The following is a 23,407-nucleotide window of genomic DNA, read 5'->3' as shown; positions in this document are numbered from 1 at the left end:
GATTTTAACTGTAACAACTTTGTGGATGCAGGTGAATAAACACACAGCACGTTTTAAATAGCCTACATGTCCAGAACGATATATAATTAATGTATTCGGACAAGCCACAAGCGAGCTGGTTTCATGTGCAGAAAAGCCCCAGCACCTGTTGACGGCCTGCCAGAGTGGTGGTTCATGCTGTACTATATCCCTGGGAAATGATACTGACGGACCATGCAGAGCGTCTGGAATGACTCGATGATGGGACTCAGGTACAGGGTCCTGACACAGGACATCTGGTGTCACGTTTAAGTGGCTTATTTAAGAAGCTTACCCATGGCTAAGTGAGAAAATCACGAGTCACCCTGTAGTGCACACTGCTTGGGGGAGATAAGGCCATAATATTGGTCCTTTAAAGGGTCACTGGCATCTAATAACTGAGAACGAACAACATCTGGTAGTTTCATTGCTTGAGGACACTTTCAGTGTAAATTCTCGATTACTTGTATTTGTACCCAGTTCTAACTCTGTATCTAAAGCTCTATCCGCAGTTGTACTGAGGGTGTATGAAATAACCCCAGAACATGAACATGAGGACAATCACTCTATGTTTTTAGCCACCAGCAATAACATGTCACAGTATGCAGAGAAGAACACCTGCTTGTAGGATCTTCTCTACTGCAATGTACAGCATTCAGTAAGAAAACAGAACTGCCCAAAATCCGTGAGAGTAGCTGCTGGATAAGTTCTCTCGAGCAATAAGAACCACTAAGGGCGTGCCAGATTGACGAGAGTCCAATTAAACCAGTCTGCATAAGTTTAATATAAGATGTTTTTAAAGAACACTTTGGCTAAATTGTCCTGGTATCATATAGTTACTCTGGGGGGAAATGGCTCCTGGGCTTTGTAATTAGCAACCAAAAATTTCAGCACAGTCCAGTTTAACTGATTAACTAACTCCAAGGAAGCTGGTCCACCCAGTCAGTCAATAATTCTGTGTGTAAACATCATAGCTGCTTCAACATGTAACATACATTAATATGAATTAACATTGTATTGTGTTCATTTTATTAGCAGAATGCCATGGATCAGGGAGCTTAGGTTGGATTTCTAATCATTTTAATTACTGTAAACTTATTTTACTCTTAAATTAATGTTAATGGTGTAATGTAAATTCTTACAAATTTCTGTATCTGGAAGAAATCTAAAACGTTTTACATTACATTAGTATATAGCTTAGTGAGCGGTGCAGGTCAACGTTTCTCTAAATGAAATGCTACACTGCCACCTAGTGAAGAAAGTAGTGAACAGACAGCACAGCTGCGATTATCTTTCAAAACAATTTCTGCTCAAGCTAGACTGCAGATAAAGCCGTATTTTCCCATTTCTAAATAAGTATTCTATTAACTTATAACATGTATATAGTGTTTTTTTAAATTATGTAAACTAGTCGTTCATGGACATAAATACTTAAGTATGAAGTCAATGGGTTTTTTAATTAGTTTTATTATTTGTCATTAACTCTTCACCACTACAGTCTGCTACTGTGTGGCAAACAAAACAACCCAATTTGTAATTAAAAATATGTTCCTCCATCTCCTAAGCAGAGCTGAACAGCATGGCCAGTCATTTTGAAAACAAAATGATTTATTATGAAACCTGAGGAGATTGGTATGAAACTGTAATTGGTAATTGGTAATTGGTATGAAACTGCAACTCTTCAATTGAAATTCCCAACCTTCTAACCTGCTGGACTCTCTCTCTATATATATATCATATGCTATCATAGCTGGCACACACACACATATATAGCCTGAGATGTATACACTCATCACCCACTTCATTATAGCTGCATTATAGCCCCATAGCTTGCCCCTACACTCACTTATAAGTGAACCATTCCAGAGTGACCACACTAGGGTATGAATAACACATTAGATTAGTTCATCTGAAAATTCTTTTGACTTGTCAATCCTGTTATTTTTTGCATGTGTTGTTTATGCAACGAGGGTTTGTATTTTAATCCAAGGAATTGTTTCAAAGATACAAAGACATAAGTTATTATTATTGTGTTTAAACAATTTCATCAAATCATAGACGACCCACTTCAGTTGCTGAAACAGTTGTGATGTGTTGTGTATGTTTAGGAGCACAAATGCTGGGTTACTTCAGTCAGCACTGCACGATCGTGAATAACAGGAGCACGTGGGATTTTAGGACTTGATGGCTAGTCTCCCTATATAAATATATACGGGTAGCCTAAAGCATGAACTGTCAAAGACTGACAGTCCGGCTGAACTGACGTGATCGAGGGAAATATGGTGACCGGGGCACCAAATGAAAAGGGCAATACAACATTAATACCTTAATGAAAAGGGGAATACAACAGCAATCTGGATTTCATTCGTAGGTTTGGCTTGTATTCCAAAATAACACGAAACATCCATTTCATTTAAGAAAAGCAATATTTGCCACGACTGCATTTCAAAGCGTACAAAAACATGTCACTCCTATACGTATTTTGTTTTAGTTGTAACATATTTGGCAACTACAATCTTCAACACACTGCCCCAGTGGCGAACCAGGAAATTACCCTTTCGTTGTGTCGCGTCAGTAAACTCGAAGTTCACTGGTTAACGGGACTTTGATGCCAGCGTCGCTGTTTCTGATTGGACGAACCAAAGCGCGTGTGTTGTGTTGTCACGAGCTAACCTAGCAACAGCAGAGGGGGGTGACGGACAACGCGCAAAAATAACTAGCACCTCTTTTGAGGATTGTGAGTAAAATGTTATTGCTCAACCTCTTGTTATTACTTTTATTAACCGAAATGTGTTATAAAGGATGACTGCAACACTTCAAAAGCCAACAAGTTAGCGTTAGCTAATTAAATGTTTGACGGTGCTAACGTTAGCTATCTAGTTAGCTTGGCTATCGGTTTGCTAACGTTAGAGACTTGACAGTCACTGAGTTCCGTATTAGTATTAATAATAATAATAATAATAATAATAATAATAATAATAATAACGGGGATCTCCATAATGATTCGACTAGTTCACAACCACGCTATCCTTCAATTAACGTTACTGTATTTAATATCAGCCATTATTTGTTAGCTAATACGCTTGTGTACCGTTATTTTTTTTATCAAAACTTAGTGAAATTGAGCCACCATCCTGACTATTAAGGTTGTGTTCCTCAACTCAGTGTTGGCTATCTAACTAACATCTTATTACTGGCCTTAGTAGCTCAATGTGGAGTTAGTATAATTTTACCTCTAACGTGATAGTGTGCTTTTGGCAGCACTGCATTTGGAGATTTCTAACGTAGACCCACTAACTAGTTTCAACACCATGCAGTCATACTGAGAAATAAATATAAGAGCGTCTGTCAACAATGGAAATGTTTTCAGACTGGGTCCCTGCGATGACACTTGTAGAATGTATGGATGTCTGTCGCCATGAGTCAGGGCGCATTGCTAGAAAGTGTTCGTGTCTTCAGCCAGTAACGTGGCATCTATCAGGAAAATGCCACGAAAATCCTAACGTAGTGGAGTTTAAGAAGTTGATATTAAATCTCCCAGCTGCTTTAGTATTGTCATGGGAATGTTCATGTTTTTCATGTAGTTTGTTCATTTGGGCTGTTTTGTCATGAGAAGACTGCTTGTGTTTATCAGTTCCCTATCTATCCATTTCACAGTAATCCACCATTGCCAACAATTTCAGGTTCTCGACTGAAGCAAAAGCTACATCTCTTAGCTAATGGGATATTTCCCCAAGCAACTCATCATGTGTATCTGCAGGCTGGTGCAGGGCATATACTGGTCTTTAACATACTGTTAGTCCTGTTCTGTTTCAAATACGACAGTGGTTCAGGCCTGTTGAATTTGAAGTTGTTACTTTAACGGTGACCATGACAATGGCGCCACCAGGCTTTAGTCTTTAGTTCTAGAGTGAATATATGTGAGTAATAATAGGTCAATAGATTGTAGATTTTGTGATCTAACCATATGTAGTCTGCGGATCTATCGCAGTTCAATCTTCTGATGCTGGTAAAGTCATTAAAGAGGGCTGTACACGTTCCGCTATTTTCATGGAGGAGCCGGAGGAAACACTATGTTTACATCCACTCAGTACATTTAAAGGTGTATTTTTAACGAGGTTTGGGTTAATGATAGCTGCTAAACACATTTTACGCTTATAAAGGCTTTCACCGCAGTGTCGTCTTTTTCTTTGCGAGACGCAGAGACTGTAGCTCTGTAGTGACACCACAACCCCCGCTGTAAGGGCGTGGCCGAGTCTTTACTTGCAGAAATAGCATACCCGCACTAAACGGTAAAGTTCAGAAAAGATTTTCCAGTTGGAGGCTACAATTCGAAGTTACAGTTACTATTTCAGCAAATTTATTTCTGTTTTATTATTTTGCAAATCATTACATTTGGGGAAAATAAACTATATTCACAGTAGGCATTATCATATCTTTGAAACACTTATAAAGATGCTTATAATTATTTTTTATTAACTAGCCTTTGGTTAATTTATTTACTGAGTGAAACTAGGCTAAATTATTTAATTGATAATTAAATACCCCCAGGGGGTAACAGAATCTTCTAATACACTTCTTCTTCACCATCACAGTTTCTGTATCATTCACAAACATCTGGGAAAGTCCTGGAATGTATTATCAGTGTGCATTAACTTGCTTCAAGATGTTATCTGTTTTTTGAAATTACAGAATATCAAATACTGTTCTACACAGAAATATTGCAAAATATGACAGCTATGCTCCAAATAAGATGCTGAATGCATAGATTTGCAGTTCTTTGATTCTGAGACAGAATTACATGTTGCCAGTACTCAGCATGTCTTTTTGTTTTGGTTTATTTTGCTCTGCCTTCTCTGCTGTGAAGGAGAGTTTCTTTTCCTCAACCTTCCTTTTTTCTGTTTTCCTTTTTGCATTCAAAAGCAAAAATGTCATGACTTAAAGCTATAACAACTAATTCATTTACATTTTCATTTCAGCATTCAGCAGACATTCAGCATTCAGCCTACGTTTTAAAATGTAAAAAACATAACATTGACAAAACATGTTGGCAACTAGTGTCTTTCATTCAGAACCATATCCTCTTCTGTCTAGCTGGGCGATGGCGGTGAATGTGTACTCCACGTCCATGACCATTGAGAACCTGAGCAGGCATGACATGCTTGCTTGGGTCAACGATTCTCTGCAGCTGACCTACACCAAGATAGAGCAGCTATGCTCAGGTAGGTTAGCTCTGCACTGTACTTTTACTGCAAAGCACAGAAAAAAAAAAGTTTCCTAAGTAGTGGTGGGGAATGTATTATTATTGTGATTAATTGTGTCGCAGTATAGGTTTTTATAGTGGGTATCATCAGAAAAACTGACCAACTGCGTATTATTGAAACACCATTATATGAAGCTTATAAATAACAGACATTGAGCCCTTGCTATCAAATAAAAACTATCGTTAACAGTTCCTGATTGAAATAGCCTATTATGCTAACATCATATTTAATTTTTAAGAAAAGTGGTTCGTTTTTTTTCTTCTTAAATATTTTACATTTGTAAATATTGAACTAAAATTATAATTGCATTGAATTCTCTGGATCGTATTGGCACCAACCTTATTAAACAAATCAGATATGAGCCAGACATGTCCAGTACATAGTCCATATAGTCCTGCAGCTGCAGTTGCTCTGCACTGGAAGCACGTTATTCCAAAATATGAAAACCATCAAAAACACTTGCAGGACCTTTTTCAGCTTCCTGAGCAAGAAAATATTTCATATGTTTATATTATCATCAATTTCACATAGTTAAATTCTATTTGAATAATGTGGTTAAATATGAATTGAATACATTTTTGAACTTTGAATTTTAAAAATGCTCAATTTAAACATCAGCTGAGGAAAAGCAGCACTATTCATTCTGGATTATAACAAACCTCTGCAATTTGGAAGTATTTTATACTTGAAGCATCTATTAGTGCCAACAGTAATATTTGCAAGTCAAGATTCATGGGGTAGACGTGGCACAGTAAAATATATTGTTGTGCAAAATTCGAAACCCCCCACCTGCAAACCGCATCCCATACATGGATGCAGTAACCCTGTTTATTGTAGTTCTACACTGATCAAAATAATGAAACTAATAAACTTTCATTCCAGTGAATAATTATGGAAATCACAGTTTTACAGAGTAGAACTACATGTTGTTCTAAGCTCTGATGATACAGAAATAATGAAGTATTGTGCGTAATGTGTATATGTGAGGGGGAAACGTACAGAACAATCAGATGCTTTCAGTGCTGTTCCCACCCATGGGTAATGACTTTAAAATGACCATTTTGCAAAAGAATTGTAAATAGCAACCACTAGAGGGAGACCATGAGTCATCAGCGTGATCACCTACGTGTTCACCTGTTTCTATAGCGGCTACTGTTTGTGAAGCTTTGGTGTCTGAGTTCCACAAGCCCCAACTTCACCTTTAAATGATTCCTCTGGGTTTCCAGTTGTTTTCTGTGGGGAGAAGCTTCCTATTCCCTATTTTAGAAATGGAGATGGTTTGTGGTGTTTGCAGGTGCAGCGTACTGCCAGTTCATGGACATGTTGTTCCCTGGGTGTGTTCTTCTGAAGAAAGCCAAGTTCCAAGCTAAACTGGAGCACGAGTACATCCATAATTTCAAAGTGCTACAAGCAGCCTTCAAGAGAATGAACGTAGACAAGGTGAGATCCATGACTAATAAGCCTAATTATGACTACTAATAACATTTAAAATGTATTTTATTTAAAATTGCTTATTGAAAATAATAATAATATTATCTACTAAATTACTCTGTAGTGAATTCGTGTAATATCTTACATTCCTGACATGATCACCATGTGTAACTTGTTATTGTTGTTGTTTTGTTCTTTTGCAGATCATCCCAGTTGAAAAACTGGTGAAGGGAAAGTTCCAGGATAACTTTGAGTTTGTTCAGTGGTTTAAGAAATTTTTTGACGCAAACTATGATGGCAAAGAGTACAACCCTCAGGAAGCACGGCAAGGGCAGGAAGTCTCGGCCACGCCCACCCCAGGTGAACCTGTGCTCCTCAACCCTGGAACAACCCTAGTCCAAAACTTATCTGATTATGTTTGATCCCGTTTGACTTTCTTGCACTTGTCAAGTAATGTCTGGGTCAGAACTCCATGTGAGATCAGAAAAAAGTGTTCTTTGTGCTGTGTATTCAACATCTTTTAGATTTTTGGCCTTGGCTGAACTGTAGTTTTAACTGGACAGATGTCAGTTGCATAGACTAAATATCAGAGCTGGGACTGTGCGTTCTTACAGTTAACCTTTGATCTTCTGTTTGGCATCTACTTGTTTCTGCAGACTTTGTCTGAATAAACAAAGTATTTATGTCGGCATAAACAAACATGAAGACTCAATAACTACTTGTGAAAGAACACAAAACAGTTAGGAAGTCCAAAATAAAATACAAATGTTGTTAAAGTTGTTAATTAAAATAATTTTTAGATATCTGTTTAGTGAGTCTTTCACCTCTGTATGATCATAGAATAATTGGTCTGGTTTGGTACAGGACCTCAGAGGACTTCACCAACAGCACCCAAAACCATGCCAGCCCCCCAGCGTGCGCCTAGCACCACCCCTTCATCTGGTATAAGACGGAACACCCCTGTATTTCGAAATGGAGGCAGTGATGCAGAGATCATGGAACTCAACCAACAGGTGTACAAAGTCCACCAATACAGTCTCTTAAGTTAAAGGGATACAAGTGATTTTAAAGTGCTTAGTATTTCTGTCTGTATATAAATGTTTGTATCTACAGCATAGTCTTAGTGATGATCAAAAAATGTTGTGCAGAAAACTAGGAAATAGTGTACACCGTGTATACTGAAGATTGATTTTGTTTCTCAGGTGTAATTTGTGGTTTTACTGGTTGTGTTACTATGTGTGTAGTTAATGGACCTGAAGCTGACAGTGGATGGTCTGGAGAAGGAGAGGGATTTTTACTTCAGTAAACTCCGTGACATTGAGCTTATCTGCCAGGAACACGAGAGCGAGAACAACCCTGTTCTTACCAAGATTGTTGACATCCTCTATGCCACTGAGGTATATTCAGCCCTCAATAACACATGCTCCAAATACACAATAATACGCGCTCCAAATACACAATAACGCACGCTCCAAATGCACAATAACACATGCTCCAAGTAGTCAATAATGAGCTTCAAATACTCAATAACACGAGCTTCAAATACTCAATAACACGTGCTCCAAGTACTCAATAATGAGCTTCAAATACTCAATAACACACGCTCCAAATACTCAATAACACACGCTCCAAATACTCAATAACGTATGATCCAAATGCTCATTATCGCACGCTCCAAATACGCAGTATCACACGCTCCAAATACCCAGTAACACAAGCTCCAAATACACAATAATGCACGCTCCAAATACTCAGTATTGTACACTCCAAATACTCAGTATCACACAATCCAAAAACTCAGTAACACAAGCTCCAAATACTCAGGCACCGCAGTGTCCCTTTAAAGGCATGTACCTATCCCAGCGTCACAGAATTTAGACACCAAGGATATGCGATTACTGGTATCATTATTTATTTATTTCAATGTTTTTAGGATGGTTTTGCTCCCCCAGAAGATGATGAGGTTGATGAGCAGCTGCAGGACCAGGATGAGTACTGAGTCCAATAAAATGCCCCTTAGGCCTGATGTCCTACTACATTTTCTATCTCCCATTACATCCCTCATCAGTTCCTCCAATGTTTGTCTGTCTGTCTGTCTCTTTAATTTCCATCTCTTGTTCTAATTTCATCTCCTTATGTTCTGATATTTGTTTACTGTGCTTTTTAATCTGTTACTTTTTGTCCTCGATTTTGAAGAACCAGCAGACAATTAGTGTTAAAGCCTTTAACACATGGGTGTTATATGTAGATTGTGTGAGTAATGGATTTAGCCAGCACAGAGCTTTTGATATCAAATTGGTGGTAAATCCCTTTTTTTTTTTTTTTCACCTCAGAATTGAACTCTACTTCACCACTGGCCACAGATTTCCCTTTGGTATTATGGTATTAATTTTATAGAGAGCATAAAACACCAGACCACAGTCTCTTTAGAGTGCTAACCTTCAATGCATCTTTAGATGTCAAGCCACACACTCCCACAACACATTCTCATTCCTGTCACTGCTACTGAAACTGACTGTTTTAAAACAGTTAACAAATGTTTGGTGAGATTTTTTTTTTGATGGCTGCTTTACTAGATAAACAGATGTCTAGATGGTTTGCATGTTATTTTAGCTCTTGTGTTTTGAATACTTTTGGGATTTTTTGGAAATAGATTGTTTTACTATATATGAACTAATTTAAAGTCTCAGAGAGACTAGTTGTTTCAAATAAAATCAATTTGAAAGAAATAAATTCAGAATAAAATTCATTTGAAATAAATTCAAATAAATCTTAGAGTTCTGTGAACAAACCTGATTCAAACTAAAATTTTAGAATTCATTTGCAGGATTTGTGCTGATTGTAGAACATTGATATTTTTGACTGTAACTAGAACATTCAAGCACTGACAATACTAAAGGCACACTGTCTGCTAAGTGCATACAGTGTCTTAACAGGAAACTGATGCTTCTTTTGTATGCAAATGTGTTTTTGTGGCTTTGGATATCAAAGCTTGGTTCTCAGTGATTATTGAATTAGCATTTAGAGCTAGCACTAATGTGCAGGTGTGAAAGTTTCAGATGTATTTATTTATAAAAGATAATAGTTAGAACAACTTCATGCTGAAACAGCTTATTGCTAAAAAGAAAGCATGGTTTTATAAAACGAATTAACCTTTCAGAAAAACTATGCCACCATTACTCATGGTTATTTGTGACTGACATTATAAAACTGTTTTTAGCCACTAAAACAGTGTTTTGTTTTTACAACACTAAATGCCACAACATTTGATTTGATTGACAGGACGGTTGTACTCATTTCTTCAAGTTATTGTATTTTATTAAAAGCTGTCAAGGCTACGGTAGCCATGGCAACTAATTGCAGTACATGCATCTATTTTGAGTTTTACTATGTAAAATAAAGCATATTCTAGCAATTAAAAATGTTTTGTTTTGTGAGTATATCATTTGCTGTATCTTTAGAAGATAAAGGTTTGTCTCAGATATTGTGTAAAAACAGATTTGCAGTTAACCAGTACTATACATTATTGTTAATGTCTGTAGTAAAATATTTTATTTCATGCAAATTTGTTTTCATTCTGTATGTTTCACCTCTTAATCAGAGCTCTGTAAAGGAACTTGCTCAGTCACTGCCTGGGAAATAGAAATTCCAGCTAAATTGTTCCTGTTGTGGTATCTTAAAAGACAGTACTATCAATAAAATTACCAGCACTTATAGTATATTATACTATAAAATATACTATAAGATATATTACATTACAAGATATACTATAAGATATTGGGGTTAATAATGACATGACTCTTCTCTGTTTCTCTTCTCACTTCAGCATTCCAGCTCTAGCTCTGTTGAAATAATGTTTAGCTTTAAAAAAGCAGTACTGCATTACTAAAATTACCATTGTCAGTTATAGTAATGACAAAGCATTTTAAAAAATTAACTGGCTAATGTGCCCTTGGTATTCTTAAGAATACCGCAGAACTTGGTTGAACATAGCACCTCTAAGCTGCTTGTTTGTAAAGTGTGTTGACACACTGAGTGTTCATTGTCTTGCAAGTCCTGAAGCTGAAACATTCTGATACACTTTGATATACAATGTATGTTATTACACATTATAACAGACAAATAAAATTTTTCTTAACAGCGCTCACCTATCTAACAATGGCCTATTTTGTTCACAATCAGCACACCTTAAGCAAGTATTTGCCCTGTTGGCTATAATAGGTATTTACTATTAGAAAGATGTGTTCAGAAGTCATGCACACATGAATGAACAAGTTTAAATTATTTTCTACAGGGGTTTACATAGTTGGTGTGTAACACCTTGCTGGTCATGGTAGCCTCAGTAAAGCAGGCCATAATGAGACTGCAATCTGCAGATATTCTTATCCAGACCAGCTTACATATATTTACCAGTATGACTGTGTCTGCCCTGAGGAAACCAAGCTCATGGCCTTCATGTTGCCATCCTCTTCATCCTACCTGTTCTGCAAGGTGAGCTATAAAAGAACAGCTCAGAGCATAAATTAAGAGAGAAAGTAAGAAAGGTTTTGCAGCAAAGCAGATTATCTGGTAGCCCGTGTAAGATAAAGGTTGTGTTATTTTCAACTATACACAATACCCTTTGAATAGCAGTTAATCAGTCCAGAGTGTGCATACAGACGTAGCATGTGCTGGAAACAGTTGGCTGCCAGTAACGGTCCTATGTGTAAACTTGCAGGAATCAGCAATATCTACATTCATACTTAATATGGATAAGGTGCAAGCTGACCATCACGACACTGTCACTTTCACATCTGTTGGACATTCACACACGAATGTCCGCTAACATGCATTCATCATTTATGCAACGTCACCGACAATTTCATTACCGATGTAGAAGTATCGGTTTTAGTAGTTAAATGACACGGATCCCGTTAACCTATTTCTTTGGTATAAACTGTGTTCGGGGTACATATGAGGTCAGACCACCAGAGCAGACGTGGCAGAGTCGTTGTAAAGTCGACGTAGGCGGAGCTGACGCTTCCTTGCTCTAGGGGACCACACTTAGCTCCAGCTTGCCTTGAGTAACACATCTGTACGATTTGGCCTTTTTATTTGCCACACTTAACAACTATGGCATCATCTGCGAATAATAACTCTGTTGGCAAATGGGAGGTGGTGAAGAAAAACAAAAAACAAAACGGCTCAGCAAAGAGTCAAGCCGATAAGAAGTCTGGTGGTGGTGGAAGAAAAGCGCTGAGCGAGTCCAACTTGCCAAGAGTCGAGCCGTATCGTAAGTAACATTACTAACATTTGTGTGTTAGTACCATATCGCTTAATAATACGCCAGAAGAATGTGAGAAATTCACCTTTTGCTTCCTCAGACAGGCTAAGCTGACTTGGCTGTCTGTCCTATCTTAGCGACCTAGCTTTAGCTAACATTAGCTAGTTAGCTAGCTGGCTAAGTTAACCTGTTTGCTAATTTAGTAGTTAATAAGAGGACTTAACAAGCATTTAACACTTTGCTGTTAACGAATCAAACGAGAATTGGCTTTAAATCCAGCAGCTGTGTAGGATCTATTTTACACCATCAGCTGTAAAATAGCTAACGCTATTGTAGAGCCGCGCTAACCTAGCTAACTCGCTAGCTGCTAATACCTTACACCGTGTTGGAAGTATCTGATATGCTGAGGCTGTTTACGTTTATATAGGTGGGACGTATCTTTAACGTTTTTATAGATGGGCTATAAGTTTAAAGGTGTAATGTTTAGTGTTCTTATGATGGATTCGACTAAGGGCTAAACTAGTTAGCATCTGTGTGTTTGCCTAGCTAAGATTACTAACCTAGCGTTAGTTCAGTCCGCCCCTCTGCGGCTGTTTTTCCTCACACGCACCATCTGACATACTTCAAGATCCATATCGGAGGCCTGGCTAGACACGCAGTCGTTTTTAGATAAAACATGCCAATTACCGTCTATTTAAATGTTTTATTTAACTTGGTTTAGTAGCTAGCTGGATCGCCAGCTATTGTTGATGGTAGGTTTACAGGCTTTTTACACAGTAAGTGTTTCTTTGAGAAAATGCACTTTTTTTCCTGAGTTCTTGGTTCTTTTCAAGTTTGACTCCAGACGTTTAAGCCATGCCCTCTTTACAGCATCGTATGATGTTCTGCCCTAGTTGGCTAAAGATGTCGGGCAGGACTGGAGCTTTGAGGCGAAGGTCCCTTTAATTTTATTTATTTATTTATTTGTTTTTAACCAAGGATAAGACACATGACCCAAAATACCTTTAGATCAGGACAATTGTTGGCAGGAAACGTGTATTTAAAATATCCTTAGCGTGTACTTGTACGGTTGTGCTCTCAAAGATTTTACCAAGAGAGATGAAAATCTCTCGAACTGACATTATCCTAATATACTGTAATGCAGCATACATGCCTTTTTTGTATGATGACCGTTACATGGTGAGTTGCCAACTGGCTGCTTATGTTTAACTGTTTTTGTGTAAGATGTGTTCTGTATTTAACCTGTCTTTGTAAAATAGCACATTAAAAATGTACTGTGTGTATTAGTTTTGGCAAAACCACCTCCAGCATGAATTTTATGTTTAGTAATTTTGTTTAGTTATGAGTGAAAAAGGAAACAAGTGAGAGTGTGAGTGTGGTTGATTTGGAAAGGGTGCATGTGATCACAGTATTGCCCCTGATCTCGAGGCATTTACTGATGAAAGGTCCTTGAACGTGCTGTCATGGGCATAATTTATTTGTGTCCCACAATGTGCAGACGTTTCCCATTACCCTGCCATATCACTGGCTAAAATTGCATTAATCCATGATTTCTGGCTGTGGGACTGTAGTATAAACAGGACACATTATATTAGCAATGATGCTCGTGTTTCTGGTTCAGTTTTGAAATGGATTCACCATGCCTCACCTTTTGTTCTAGATTTTTGTCCTTTTTGAGGATTGGATATCATTGCAAAATAAGTAGCTAAAAGTGAAGAAACTGTCCTGAGAAACATTCCTTCTTGTCGCAAAAGATTTCTAAATCTTCCCCACCTCTCCCACTGCCGAAAAAGAAGCAAATGTTCTCTGACTTGTATTCAGTGTCACTTTCTCCTGGGCTTACAGCAGCAGCTGTGAAGATGTCCGAGACTATATTTGAGAATTTTGAGAAGATTGGAAAGAAGCAGAACAAGGAGCAGGTACCTCCACCAGCCGAGGCCCAGCAGAAGAAGCCCAACGGGGGTAAGCAGTCTAAGAAATCACCCTCCAGCGGCAGCTTCAAGCAGACCCACTACAAAACACTGGAAGAAGCTGTCAAAGCTGTGAGTACAAGCTCTAATGCGTGGGCTCACGAGAGCTTGTAGACATGGTTGCTTACCAGATGATCGCAGTAGCATATACACATAAAACTCACACATAGCAAGCCACATTGAAACCTTTTTTTCTGAAGTTGTGAGCCATGTATTTGCCTATGTGCTGCTGATTCACCAGTACTTGGAGTGGGTTATCAGGGTTGTTGTCTGTTCGTTTCAATTTGAGTGAAAGTGAACAGGGTAGCTGAAGGCTATGTGACCTGCATACTCCACATGACGCACTACTCAAGCATCTGTTTATATTCTCTCTCTCTCTCTCTCTCTCTCTCTCATTATCTGTCTGTCAGTCTATGTTCCATCTCTTATTCTGTCCAAATTCCTCCATTCTTGCTACTGTGTTTCTTGCTCCTTCAGTGTGGGAGGGATGTGTATTTTGTGTTATAGGGCGTAGGAGGAACGTGAAGAGTTTTTGTTTGTATCTGTACACTTGTACATAATCTGTACACTTACGGCCAGTTGCATAGGCTTTCACCTGCATCTAAGGATGCCAGAGATATCACCTATATTTCATTTGTATAAGAGTGTGTGTGTGTGTGTGTGTGTGTTTAAAATATCACCTCTGAAATGTCATTTGTTTTGAGGACAGATGGCTAAATAATATTCTCCATCTCTCTCGCAGCTCGATGTGGTGGAGTTGAGGCACCAGCTTGAGAAAAGTCAGGCTCTCTTCCCAGAAAATCCAAGCGTCTGGGTGAAGGATCTGGCTGGATACCTCAACAGCAAACTTCTTGCGCCAGACACTGACCCCACACTCAGTAGCTATGCTCACGGTGAGAGTTGGAAGCCTTTCAGCTATTTGATAGATATGGTATATAAAAAGAGAGAAAAAAATGTTGGTACTTTACATTCAGCTGTCATTTGTTTTGGTATGGGGTATTTTTGTAAAACTCGATACATTTTTTGAAGGTGAGAGAATAGATGTGAAAATCAAATGCTTACCAAAACCTACTAGATAATAGTCTTGGTTGCTTAGTGAAATGCAACCGCATAACTCAGCTAAGCCCTCCATTCATGGCTACATGCGCTAAGATGGGGTCATTGGCAACACTTTCCCTTTTCAAACTACTGCGTTGAGTTTTGTTCACGTGCACACCACAAATGCACAAACGTCTGAACAGTCAGCAAAGGGAAGATGAGGTCTGAGCAGACAGTGCAGCCCTGTAGCATGGGGCGGAAGAGGCCATGTGATTGGTGGCTTTAACAACAGGATTACCCTGTCTAGATTACCCATACTGCCTTGCGGGGAAGGAGCTTCGCAACATCATCAAGAACCTATTGGGGAAAAGTGGTGCCGCACTGGAGGACTCCTTCGACTACTGCGTGTTCACCATGCTCCGAGAGCTGGACAAGCACCCGGGTAACACACACACACACACACACACACTTGTAACATTCTGGGTGTTTTTGTGACCTTGGTCAGCAGTGTGGGTTCACATAGTCTGTTTTCTGCTTTGACAGGTGAACCTCTACATGGCTATAGAATGTGCATCCAGGCAATCATGATGACCAAACCCAAAATAGCCACACAGAACCTCTCTGAGGTGAGTGGAAACAAGAGTGGGGCTCGAAAACCTCAGAATAACCTGATTTGAAAAGACAACAGATTTTCAGGTAAAGTGAGGAGGCATGTGATAAGGAGGTAGTCTGCCAAAGGAGGAACACTGACCTTAACTGTTGTGAATTTATTTAGTTATTTATGTCCCCTGTCTGTACTCAAGAGGAAATCCATGCAGTGCCAATGAGTGGGGTCGACTCAGGTCACCGATATCTGGTGGTTTCTCTGTGAAGCTCAGTGGATTCAGTTGGATAATGGATAATGTGTAATATATAATGCTAATTCTTTGTACTGATAATTGTTTTTGCCAGATATAATTGAGGCTTTAGTTGGACTTTAGACTGAAGCTTGACTGTTGACTTGCACAGCGTGGATTGAGATTGTTGTCGGGGAATTTAAGCTCCAGAGCTCAGGAGCGGTGTCTCAACCCCAGCCTCAGGACACGACTTGTGCTGCTCTGCTGTATCTCCTCTCCCTACACACCTGAACTAAGTCATTAAGACACTGAATATCTGGTACTAAGATACTGGGAGTTGGGCTGGAGCTAAATGCATACCAGCCGGTGTGTTTCATAGACTAGGTGGAGAAACACTTGGCTTGGAGCACAAGCTTATCTTATGCCACCCCAACTCAATCACCTCTTAGAATACATTTGCTTCAGATGAACTGAAATAAGGTTTTAAACTTTAAAACGGTGGGGGGGGGTCATGGTTTTACATGCCAGTTCATCATTTTGATTATCTGTTAATAACTGGTGAGTTTGGCTCTGTGGTTGAAATGTGGGTTTCTCCATGTGATCTCTACAGCACCTGGAGCTTCTGCGCTCACACCAGAATCGGCCAGCCAAGTGTCAGAGTATCATGTGGGCCCTGGGTCAGGCTGGCTTCTGTGAGCTCAGCCAAGGCATCAAAGGTGAAGGGGTGGAGTGTTATCCTCACCTTACTGTTTCATGGTATTAGTTAAAAAAGGCAGCTTGCACCGGAATGGTGGTGGAGGCAGCTTTTCTGCCAGTTGCTGATTGAGAGGCGGTTTGGGTTTGTTGTCTTGCAGTTTGGCTGGGCATAATGCTCCCTGTTCTGGGCATGAAAACTCTGTCTGCATACGCCGTCTCCTACCTGGAGAGACTGCTCATGTAAGTTACTGCCCATGTAAGTTACGGATGCTCTCTGCAAATTTGTCTGTGCGTTCTTGCACTGCACATCCTGTAACTTTGTTGATGTATAAATAGTCCCTGGAAAAATTCTCCATCATTTCTGGCTCATATAATTGCCAACCTGAGGTACATTTATTACATCTGTGTGTAAAAATGTAAAACTTATTAATTCTCTTTAAGGGTCCACGCCAACCTGACAAAGGGGTTCGGAGTAATGGGACCCAAAGAATTCTTCCCTCTGCTGGATTTTGCTTATATGCCCAAAAATTCCCTGTCAGCAAGGTTAGTGTTACCCAGTTATTCTCTCAAATGTTAACACTTAATTGTTATCTGATTAACCACCAAAAAATAGCGTTACCATAATCAGTTAAGATTGTTGGTTGACATGGTCAGTTTAATTGAATATGGAATAATTTGCATATGGTTTGGGTCAAGCTGAGAGAAAGCAGAAAGATGGACCAGGCCAGTCCAGGCCGGATCGGCCCTACCGCTGACAGCATCTCTAACCTCCCCCTCCTCCCCTCCAGTCTGCAGGGGCAGCTGAGGCGTCTGTACCCACGCCTCAAGGTTCTGGCATTTGGAGCGAAGCCAGAATCCACCCTGCACACCTACTTCCCCTCTTTCCTCTCCAGAGCCACGCCCAGTTGCCCTGATGCCATGAAGAGAGAGGCACGTTTGGTGGTGTTGCTGCTTTGTTGGGGGTGGGGGGTTGCTTGCTTGTTTTCATTTGATGCGGAATATAAAAGTCCGGGCTCTGGAGAGCAATAATTAAATATTGAATTATGATGATGATGATGATGATGATTAGTATTGAGTAGTAATATATGAAGTTATTTGTTCGTGTCATACGAGGTGAGACACAGATATCTTGCACCAGTGTAAATGAAGTAAAGAGAAGTTTGTGTTCACCTGCAGTTACTGAGCAGTCTGACGGAGTGCCTGTCTGTAGACGTGCAGAGTTTGGGAGTGTGGAGACAACTTTACACTAAGCACCTCACCCAATCCAGGTATCCTTTACCCTTTCTCTCAAAAGTACATTAATGTTTACCAATGGAGCTTCCAAGTGTGATACATTTTAATGCTTTATGTACTATACACTGTATAATATAAACAATAATATGCCTTACTAGTCTGGCTGTTCTGGTTTATGTTTGAACTTCTTCAAATCCACAGTCTCTTGTTGAGTCACCTGCTGACTTCGTGGAACACGCTTTCCCCAAAGGTAGGACTGGAGCTCCGTGCTTTAACCCTTCGCTCTCCGGGCTACTCGCTGATACTTTTTTCTTTTTTCTTTCTTCCTTTTTTTCTTGTCTATTGCTAACATGTTCAATGTTCACTTTTTGTAGTTGCGAAACAGCCTACAGGAAACTATTCAGTCATTCAGAGTGACCAATGAAGAGATTAGGACCACTGCTAACGTGGAGGATGTACGGGAGTGCAATGCTGTCTGCAGCGTAAGACACAGACACGCGCGCGCGCGCGCACACACACACAATGACCTTGGGTGACATGATCATGGCCAGTTAAGACACAGCACAGTTTCAGCCAGAGAAGTTTCATATGAAATGTGAGTTGCTGCAGAGTAACCAGCCAAGCTCGTGACGCAGGTGGAAATTGCACGGGTCTCCTCTGTCCGATCCGCTCATCTGGTGATTTTTTTTTTTAACAGAACCAGAACCGCAAGGCTCTGTAGTGTTTACCAGCCCAAACCCTCATCCCTTCTGTAGTCTCTGCAGATGAAGATCCACTCTCAGGGCTTCCCGTGGTCGCGGCTGTTGTTGGCCGTGTTGGTGTTCGCCGCTGGATTCATCGCTCACGACGTGCGGTCTCACGGCACGTTTAGCCAGTCCACCACAGCCCTGTACCTGGAGAAGTCTGGAGCCCCCGCTGTGTCCTTGCAGGCCTGGAAGAAGGTGTCCCATTACAGCCAAAAGGGTGTGAGGTGTGGACCTGCAAAAAACAAGCACAAACGTCTCATACAACCTCAAGGCTCGTTATCGTCAGCTTCGTAAAAAAAAAAAAAAAAAAAAAGAAAACCCCAAAAAACTGCATATAAATGGAAAGAAATGTTAATTTTCAGATTAGTTTCTTACATTATGCCAATGGGTGGGTAAGTAAGTGTTTGTGTGTCTGTGTGTGCGTGCACAGCTGGTTAGCTGAGACCACGCCTTACTACTACTCTCTGGCTGTGGAGGCTTTTGGTCCAACTCTAGAGGGCGCGCTTGAGAAGCTGAAAGTGGCTGCAGTCATCATCGCACAGAGAAGTTCAGAAATAATTCTGTGGGTGCAGGAGACCACACCACTACTCATAGAGTGGGTAAGTTAACCTCTAGCTCAAACAGCCACTGTAGTTTCATTAGTCATCCAGGAGATTATTACTAGTAGCATTAATTTAAGGTAATTTTATTTAAAGTATAAACCTTTCTGAGACCCTAACTTCTTTGGATATGTCCAGTTGGGTTGGTGCCCTTCCTGTTCCTTAAGAGCTGTAGTTAAGTGAAGGTCTGGTGGTGCGTTCAGTGAGCCAGGCGTGTTCTCTCTCTCAGGTCCGTGCCAACACTCCGGAGAGCGTCTTCCAGTTTTTGGAGTTTGTGAAGGAGCTGCTCGTGTGGGCACATCAAAACTACGTCCTGCCCGCGGTTCAGTATGTGCTGATGGCGCTCCAGCAGTCCTGGCAGGCCCTGCAGGACTCCTGCAAGTCAGTACCGCTCTCTCCTGTTCACACCCAGTTCACGCACGTGCGGTGAGCACACGCTTCAGAGGCTGAGTGTGTGAGTGTGAGGGATTCTGTGCTTTCTGTCTCCTGCAGTGGTGATGTGTCACTCCTGTGCATGCAGAACCACATGGTGGCGCTCACCAACAGCACATGGACGTATCTGCAGGACACAACGACAGCCATCAGGAGCTGGGCTCAGGAGCTGCTCTCCAGAGCATGATGCCCCAACACTCTCTCTCTCTCTCACACACACGCACACACACACACGGTTATTCCAAGACTGGGTGGGCTACCGGACACTTGCTATTCCAACCTTTCTCTAATCTAAAAGACTGGCGATTGAACACACATCTGGTAGTCCCCTCCCCCAGTTACCCGGTTAAAGGTGATTTTATAAAATCAGTCTTCTACATGCTGAGGTCTTTTTTTTTTTTTCTCTCTCTCTCGTTTTTTTTTTTTTTTTTCTCTCGTGGGTTTTTTTTTTTTTTTCCTCTCTCTTTTGTGGGTTTTTTTTTCTCTCTCTTTTGTGTTTTTTTTGTTTGTTTGTTTTTTGTTGCTTTTTAAGGTTGTGGGGTGTGGTCCTAAACATAAGCATTTATCTTTTTACCCAGGAAATTACATATGTGATATTTGTTTTGTACAGAGTGTTGCTAAACTGTTGAAACAAACACTCTGCACTTCAGACATCCAAACATCCAGAAGAATCCAGGAGCAAGAACCAAACACAGACAATTTTGGGTTATAAAATGGGGGATTTGCTTGAGCAATTTCTGAACAACTGGTTTTGTACAAATTGTTTCTAGACATAATTGGTTTAACATTGAACAGTGAGCATTTATTCACACTGTGCTCTAAAACTCATGTAATTCTACACAGAGCAGACTTGTCTGCAGAATATGCACTTACACAGATGCCTTAAACAAGATTGTAATTTGCTGTGATTCAGAAATGTAAATGGATGTAGATCAGTGAGGAACAATCTTGATCTCAGACACCAATTTGCTCTTTGTGTTCTCTTACCATATTTTCAAATATATCTTCAAGTTTGTACAATTTGTCCTAATGACTTTGTATAGAAATGTTCTTTTTCACATTGACCCACACAGATGCCATTAGCTGCTCCATCAGTCTTTACTTACTTAATTCCACTGGCCTCCTGCTTTTCAGCTATAGCAGTGCTGACACGTGATGATGCGTTCTGTTGCTAGGTGACCAAACTTCTCCTAAATGGTACCATCGAGTTTGCAGTATTGTCACAAAGTTTGTTGTATTAATTAGATTGTTTAAAAATTTTATTATTATTTTTTTTTTATACTATGAAAATTCAGAATGTAAACTTTAATTGGATATTGCTACTGGTAAAATGTTGAAGCTTTTTAACATGCAGCTTGAGCCTTGCATATCTGTTTATACTCTCCCTGGAAATTTGACATATTTCGTTCATGGTACATTTATATGTGGGAACAATCTACTTTTAATAACTGGTTGGGTTGATTCCTTACTGTCCAAACCATGTGAAAGTGTGATGGATTTTTCTTCGCTGCACATGTCGCATTGATGACCTCAACCATGCTGTTCCAGAATCACATGGGGCCCCTGATGCTGGGCACTAAACTAAGGACTACTGCTGCTACTTACCGTCTGCACGTGTGTTACTTGAAGATCGTGTCTCGGCGTGAGGTAGAGAAATATTTTGAATGAATCTTGAAGACTGGTTTTAGTAGATTTATGGCCCATAGTAATAAAAGAGCAGAGCTCCTGAAAACTTTTGAAAACTTTATTCTACCTCCAATGTAACTTTTTTTTTTTTTTTTTTTTTTTTTCCCTTTTCAAATCTGATTCGCTTCAGTTTTACATGTTAAATGTGTCTGAAGCTACATTTGTACAGTATACTATAATTTGCACCCCATTTTCCTGATTGGATGTGTGTAGGCAGTGTGGAAGGCTGGAGGTTGAAGGGTCTAGGATCAGACTGCAGCCACCCTGCAGGCACAACAGGGCTGAGACCGAGTAGTACACAGTGAAAGCAGAGGAAAGGAACTGCGATAAATGTGATTATCTAATGTTTTGTATAAATGGTTTATAAATAAAAGTCTGTTTGGTTCAGCTCATGGCACATATTCTTCAAAAAGTGAAGATTATTTCACAATTAGATAACTTTAATTTGAACTTCTAGTTCCAAAACTCCTAAGATGTTGCGTTCATTAAACTACAGAAAGTCAGGTCAAACCTAATGAGTCCCATAAGTATCACTGGCAAGTTCAAAGGTCAGCGGGCAATGACTGGATTACAGTGATGGGACACACTCAGTTCTAGTGCAGTGCCTGCCCTTATACTTGGATAAAGCTATTTGAGAGGATTAAGAGAAAGCTGTTAGTCAAAATCAAATTTATTTATTTATCACAAAGCAGCTTTACAGATGTCCTGAGTCCAAGGCCCCAGTGAGCAAACAAAAGGTGAGGCAAAACTCCACAAGAGCATGAGGAAAAAACCTTGAGAGGAACCAAGACTCATAGGGGGCGGTAGAGTCATACTCCTCTGGTCAACACCAGAGATTGCAACGAACAAAATAAAGCACAAAATAAGTAATACAGAGAAAAGAAAAACAGGAGAATAAGAGTTAGTCTTTTTTTTTTTTTTTTAAAGGAATTGCTATTGTGCTTTTGTGAGGGCCTGGATTGGTGGTGTTGATATGCTGTTAAAGTTCTGAAGTTAAGCAGGGGGCGGGACAATGCAGGTATTGTTGAAGTTCTGAAGTTATACTGTTAAAGTTCCGGAATGGAGCTTGCTGAACTTGCTGAATGTTTTATCAGCTGCTGGTCATCTTTGCAATCTTAGTAATCTGTCCCTTCCCAAACAGTAAATAGCAATAAATATAGTCACTACTGTGGACACTGCTATGATCACTAGTATGCTCACTGTTTGGACTTCAGCAAGACGCCCTCTGTTGTGCTCTGATTTCAAAAAGAGAAAAAAATATTAAATTATTTGAGTGTTTGAGCATAAAGATTTAAGTAGATGTTACATAAACTAAGGAACTGTGAGTGGGGTTTTCAGAAATGATAATAAAAGCAACTCACCGTCCACCCTCAGCAGAACTGCCCGCGGTTCTCCCTCGCGAGATTCATCATTAATGGTACACTGATAAAGTCCCTCATCTAACTTGTGAACCAGTCGGACGTGGAGGGACAGGTCGCCGTCTGTAAAGCCGTCTGGTGACAGCATAAACCTGTCGTCAAATCCTCTGCCATGGGTCACGGTGCCAGTCACACGGTCGTAGAGCAGAACCCTCCGTCCTTCTTTTACCCACTGCGCGTCCCTGGCATCCCTACGTGTGTCACCATAGCAGGGAAGAGTGATGTTTTCCTGCTCTCTCACCATCACTACAGTAGGAACTGCGGGACAAAGAAATTCAGATTATTTCCTTTATCTTCAGCAAACTGGGGAGTTCACTTCACTCGCCATGAGAGCGGTCGGCCCATTTTACTGGAATTTCACATCTACATAATATATACAGATCATTTTAATACCGTTACATATTCTACATACCGAACACCTTTAATTTGACTTCAGACGTTCTTCCTCCACAGCTGCACCGGTATGAGCCGATGTCATTGTAGGCAGCGGAGCGTATCAGCAGGGAGATGTTCCCTTGTGTGGAGTTTTCCAACAACTGAAATCTTTTCTGAAAGTCGCGTTGGACACCGCAAGTCCCTCCGACACACAGAGCAACTGTTGCTTCTTCAGGAAGGAACCTGATCCACCGTGCATCAGTACGGCACGCCGCGCCACACGGGAGGACTGCGGCTTCATTCACCGCAACTTCCATCACGGTGTAAGACGAGCACACGACCGGCGACCAGAAAGCTGGTAAAATAAGAGAGGATAAAACACTGCTTGGCGACATACAGTAG

The 23,407-nt window shown here is 40.2% G+C and overlaps 2 protein-coding genes and 1 long non-coding RNA gene across 7 annotated transcripts; 2 read left to right on the top strand and 1 right to left on the bottom strand.

Annotated features, from left to right (window-relative positions):
• The first annotated feature begins 2,664 nt into the window (after positions 1-2,664).
• Positions 2,665-10,856, top strand: mapre3b (microtubule-associated protein, RP/EB family, member 3b). The gene is made up of 7 exons (XM_027007555.3): positions 2,665-2,755; positions 5,113-5,240; positions 6,577-6,722; positions 6,917-7,073; positions 7,578-7,726; positions 7,958-8,110; positions 8,647-10,856. Exons 2-7 carry the CDS (start codon positions 5,120-5,122, stop codon positions 8,710-8,712), a joined length of 792 nt encoding a protein of 263 aa, XP_026863356.1. The 5' UTR covers positions 2,665-2,755; positions 5,113-5,119; the 3' UTR covers positions 8,713-10,856.
• An 844-nt stretch (positions 10,857-11,700) lies between these two features.
• tmem214 (transmembrane protein 214) lies at positions 11,701-21,599 on the top strand. Of its 5 annotated transcripts, XR_014126111.1 has the most exons (18): positions 11,702-11,985; positions 13,822-14,018; positions 14,689-14,839; positions 15,292-15,426; positions 15,528-15,610; positions 16,431-16,536; positions 16,675-16,756; positions 16,958-17,059; positions 17,305-17,446; positions 17,693-17,784; positions 17,951-17,999; positions 18,124-18,231; positions 18,505-18,719; positions 18,926-19,094; positions 19,324-19,475; positions 19,587-20,701; positions 21,075-21,173; positions 21,426-21,599. XR_014126111.1 is itself a non-coding variant. In XM_027007575.3 (16 exons), exons 1-16 carry the CDS (start codon positions 11,826-11,828, stop codon positions 19,711-19,713), a joined length of 2,067 nt encoding a protein of 688 aa, XP_026863376.3. In that variant the 5' UTR covers positions 11,701-11,825; the 3' UTR covers positions 19,714-21,599. The 5 variants fall into 5 exon arrangements, 2 of the variants coding, with proteins under 2 accessions (XP_026863376.3, XP_026863375.3); XR_014126110.1 differs by having other exon boundaries at positions 21,075-21,599; XR_014126109.1 differs by having other exon boundaries at positions 19,587-21,173.
• Positions 21,600-21,909: 310 nt separating this feature from the next.
• Positions 21,910-23,345, bottom strand: LOC145659979 (uncharacterized). The gene is made up of 3 exons (XR_014126194.1): positions 23,043-23,345; positions 22,574-22,888; positions 21,910-22,447 (listed from the first exon to the last, which is right to left on the bottom strand). It is a non-coding gene; the product is annotated as an uncharacterized LOC145659979 (long non-coding RNA).
• Positions 23,346-23,407: the final 62 nt, after the last annotated feature.

This window comes from Electrophorus electricus, chromosome 11 (assembly GCF_041902795.1).
Source record: "Electrophorus electricus isolate QZ-2024a chromosome 11, ASM4190279v1, whole genome shotgun sequence".
NCBI lineage: Eukaryota > Metazoa > Chordata > Actinopteri > Gymnotiformes > Gymnotidae > Electrophorus > Electrophorus electricus.
The sequence above is the reverse complement of the archived record's forward strand: the minus strand, read 5'-3'. Positions and strand labels throughout refer to the sequence as shown.

Excerpts from the sequence above, each read along its gene's own strand:
- tmem214 (XM_027007574.3), top strand. The coding sequence starts at position 11,826 with ATGGCATCATCTGCGAATAATAACTCTGTTGGCAAATGGGAGGTGGTG. Across the intron at positions 18,000-18,123 it reads GGAACACGCTTTCCCCAAAG|TTGCGAAACAGCCTACAGGA; the intron begins GTAGGACTGGAG and ends CACTTTTTGTAG. Across the intron at positions 19,095-19,323 it reads CACCACTACTCATAGAGTGG|GTCCGTGCCAACACTCCGGA; the intron begins GTAAGTTAACCT and ends TCTCTCTCTCAG.
- mapre3b (XM_027007555.3), top strand. The coding sequence starts at position 5,120 with ATGGCGGTGAATGTGTACTCCACGTCCATGACCATTGAGAACCTGAGC. Across the intron at positions 5,241-6,576 it reads GATAGAGCAGCTATGCTCAG|GTGCAGCGTACTGCCAGTTC; the intron begins GTAGGTTAGCTC and ends TGGTGTTTGCAG. Across the intron at positions 7,727-7,957 it reads TCATGGAACTCAACCAACAG|TTAATGGACCTGAAGCTGAC; the intron begins GTGTACAAAGTC and ends CTATGTGTGTAG.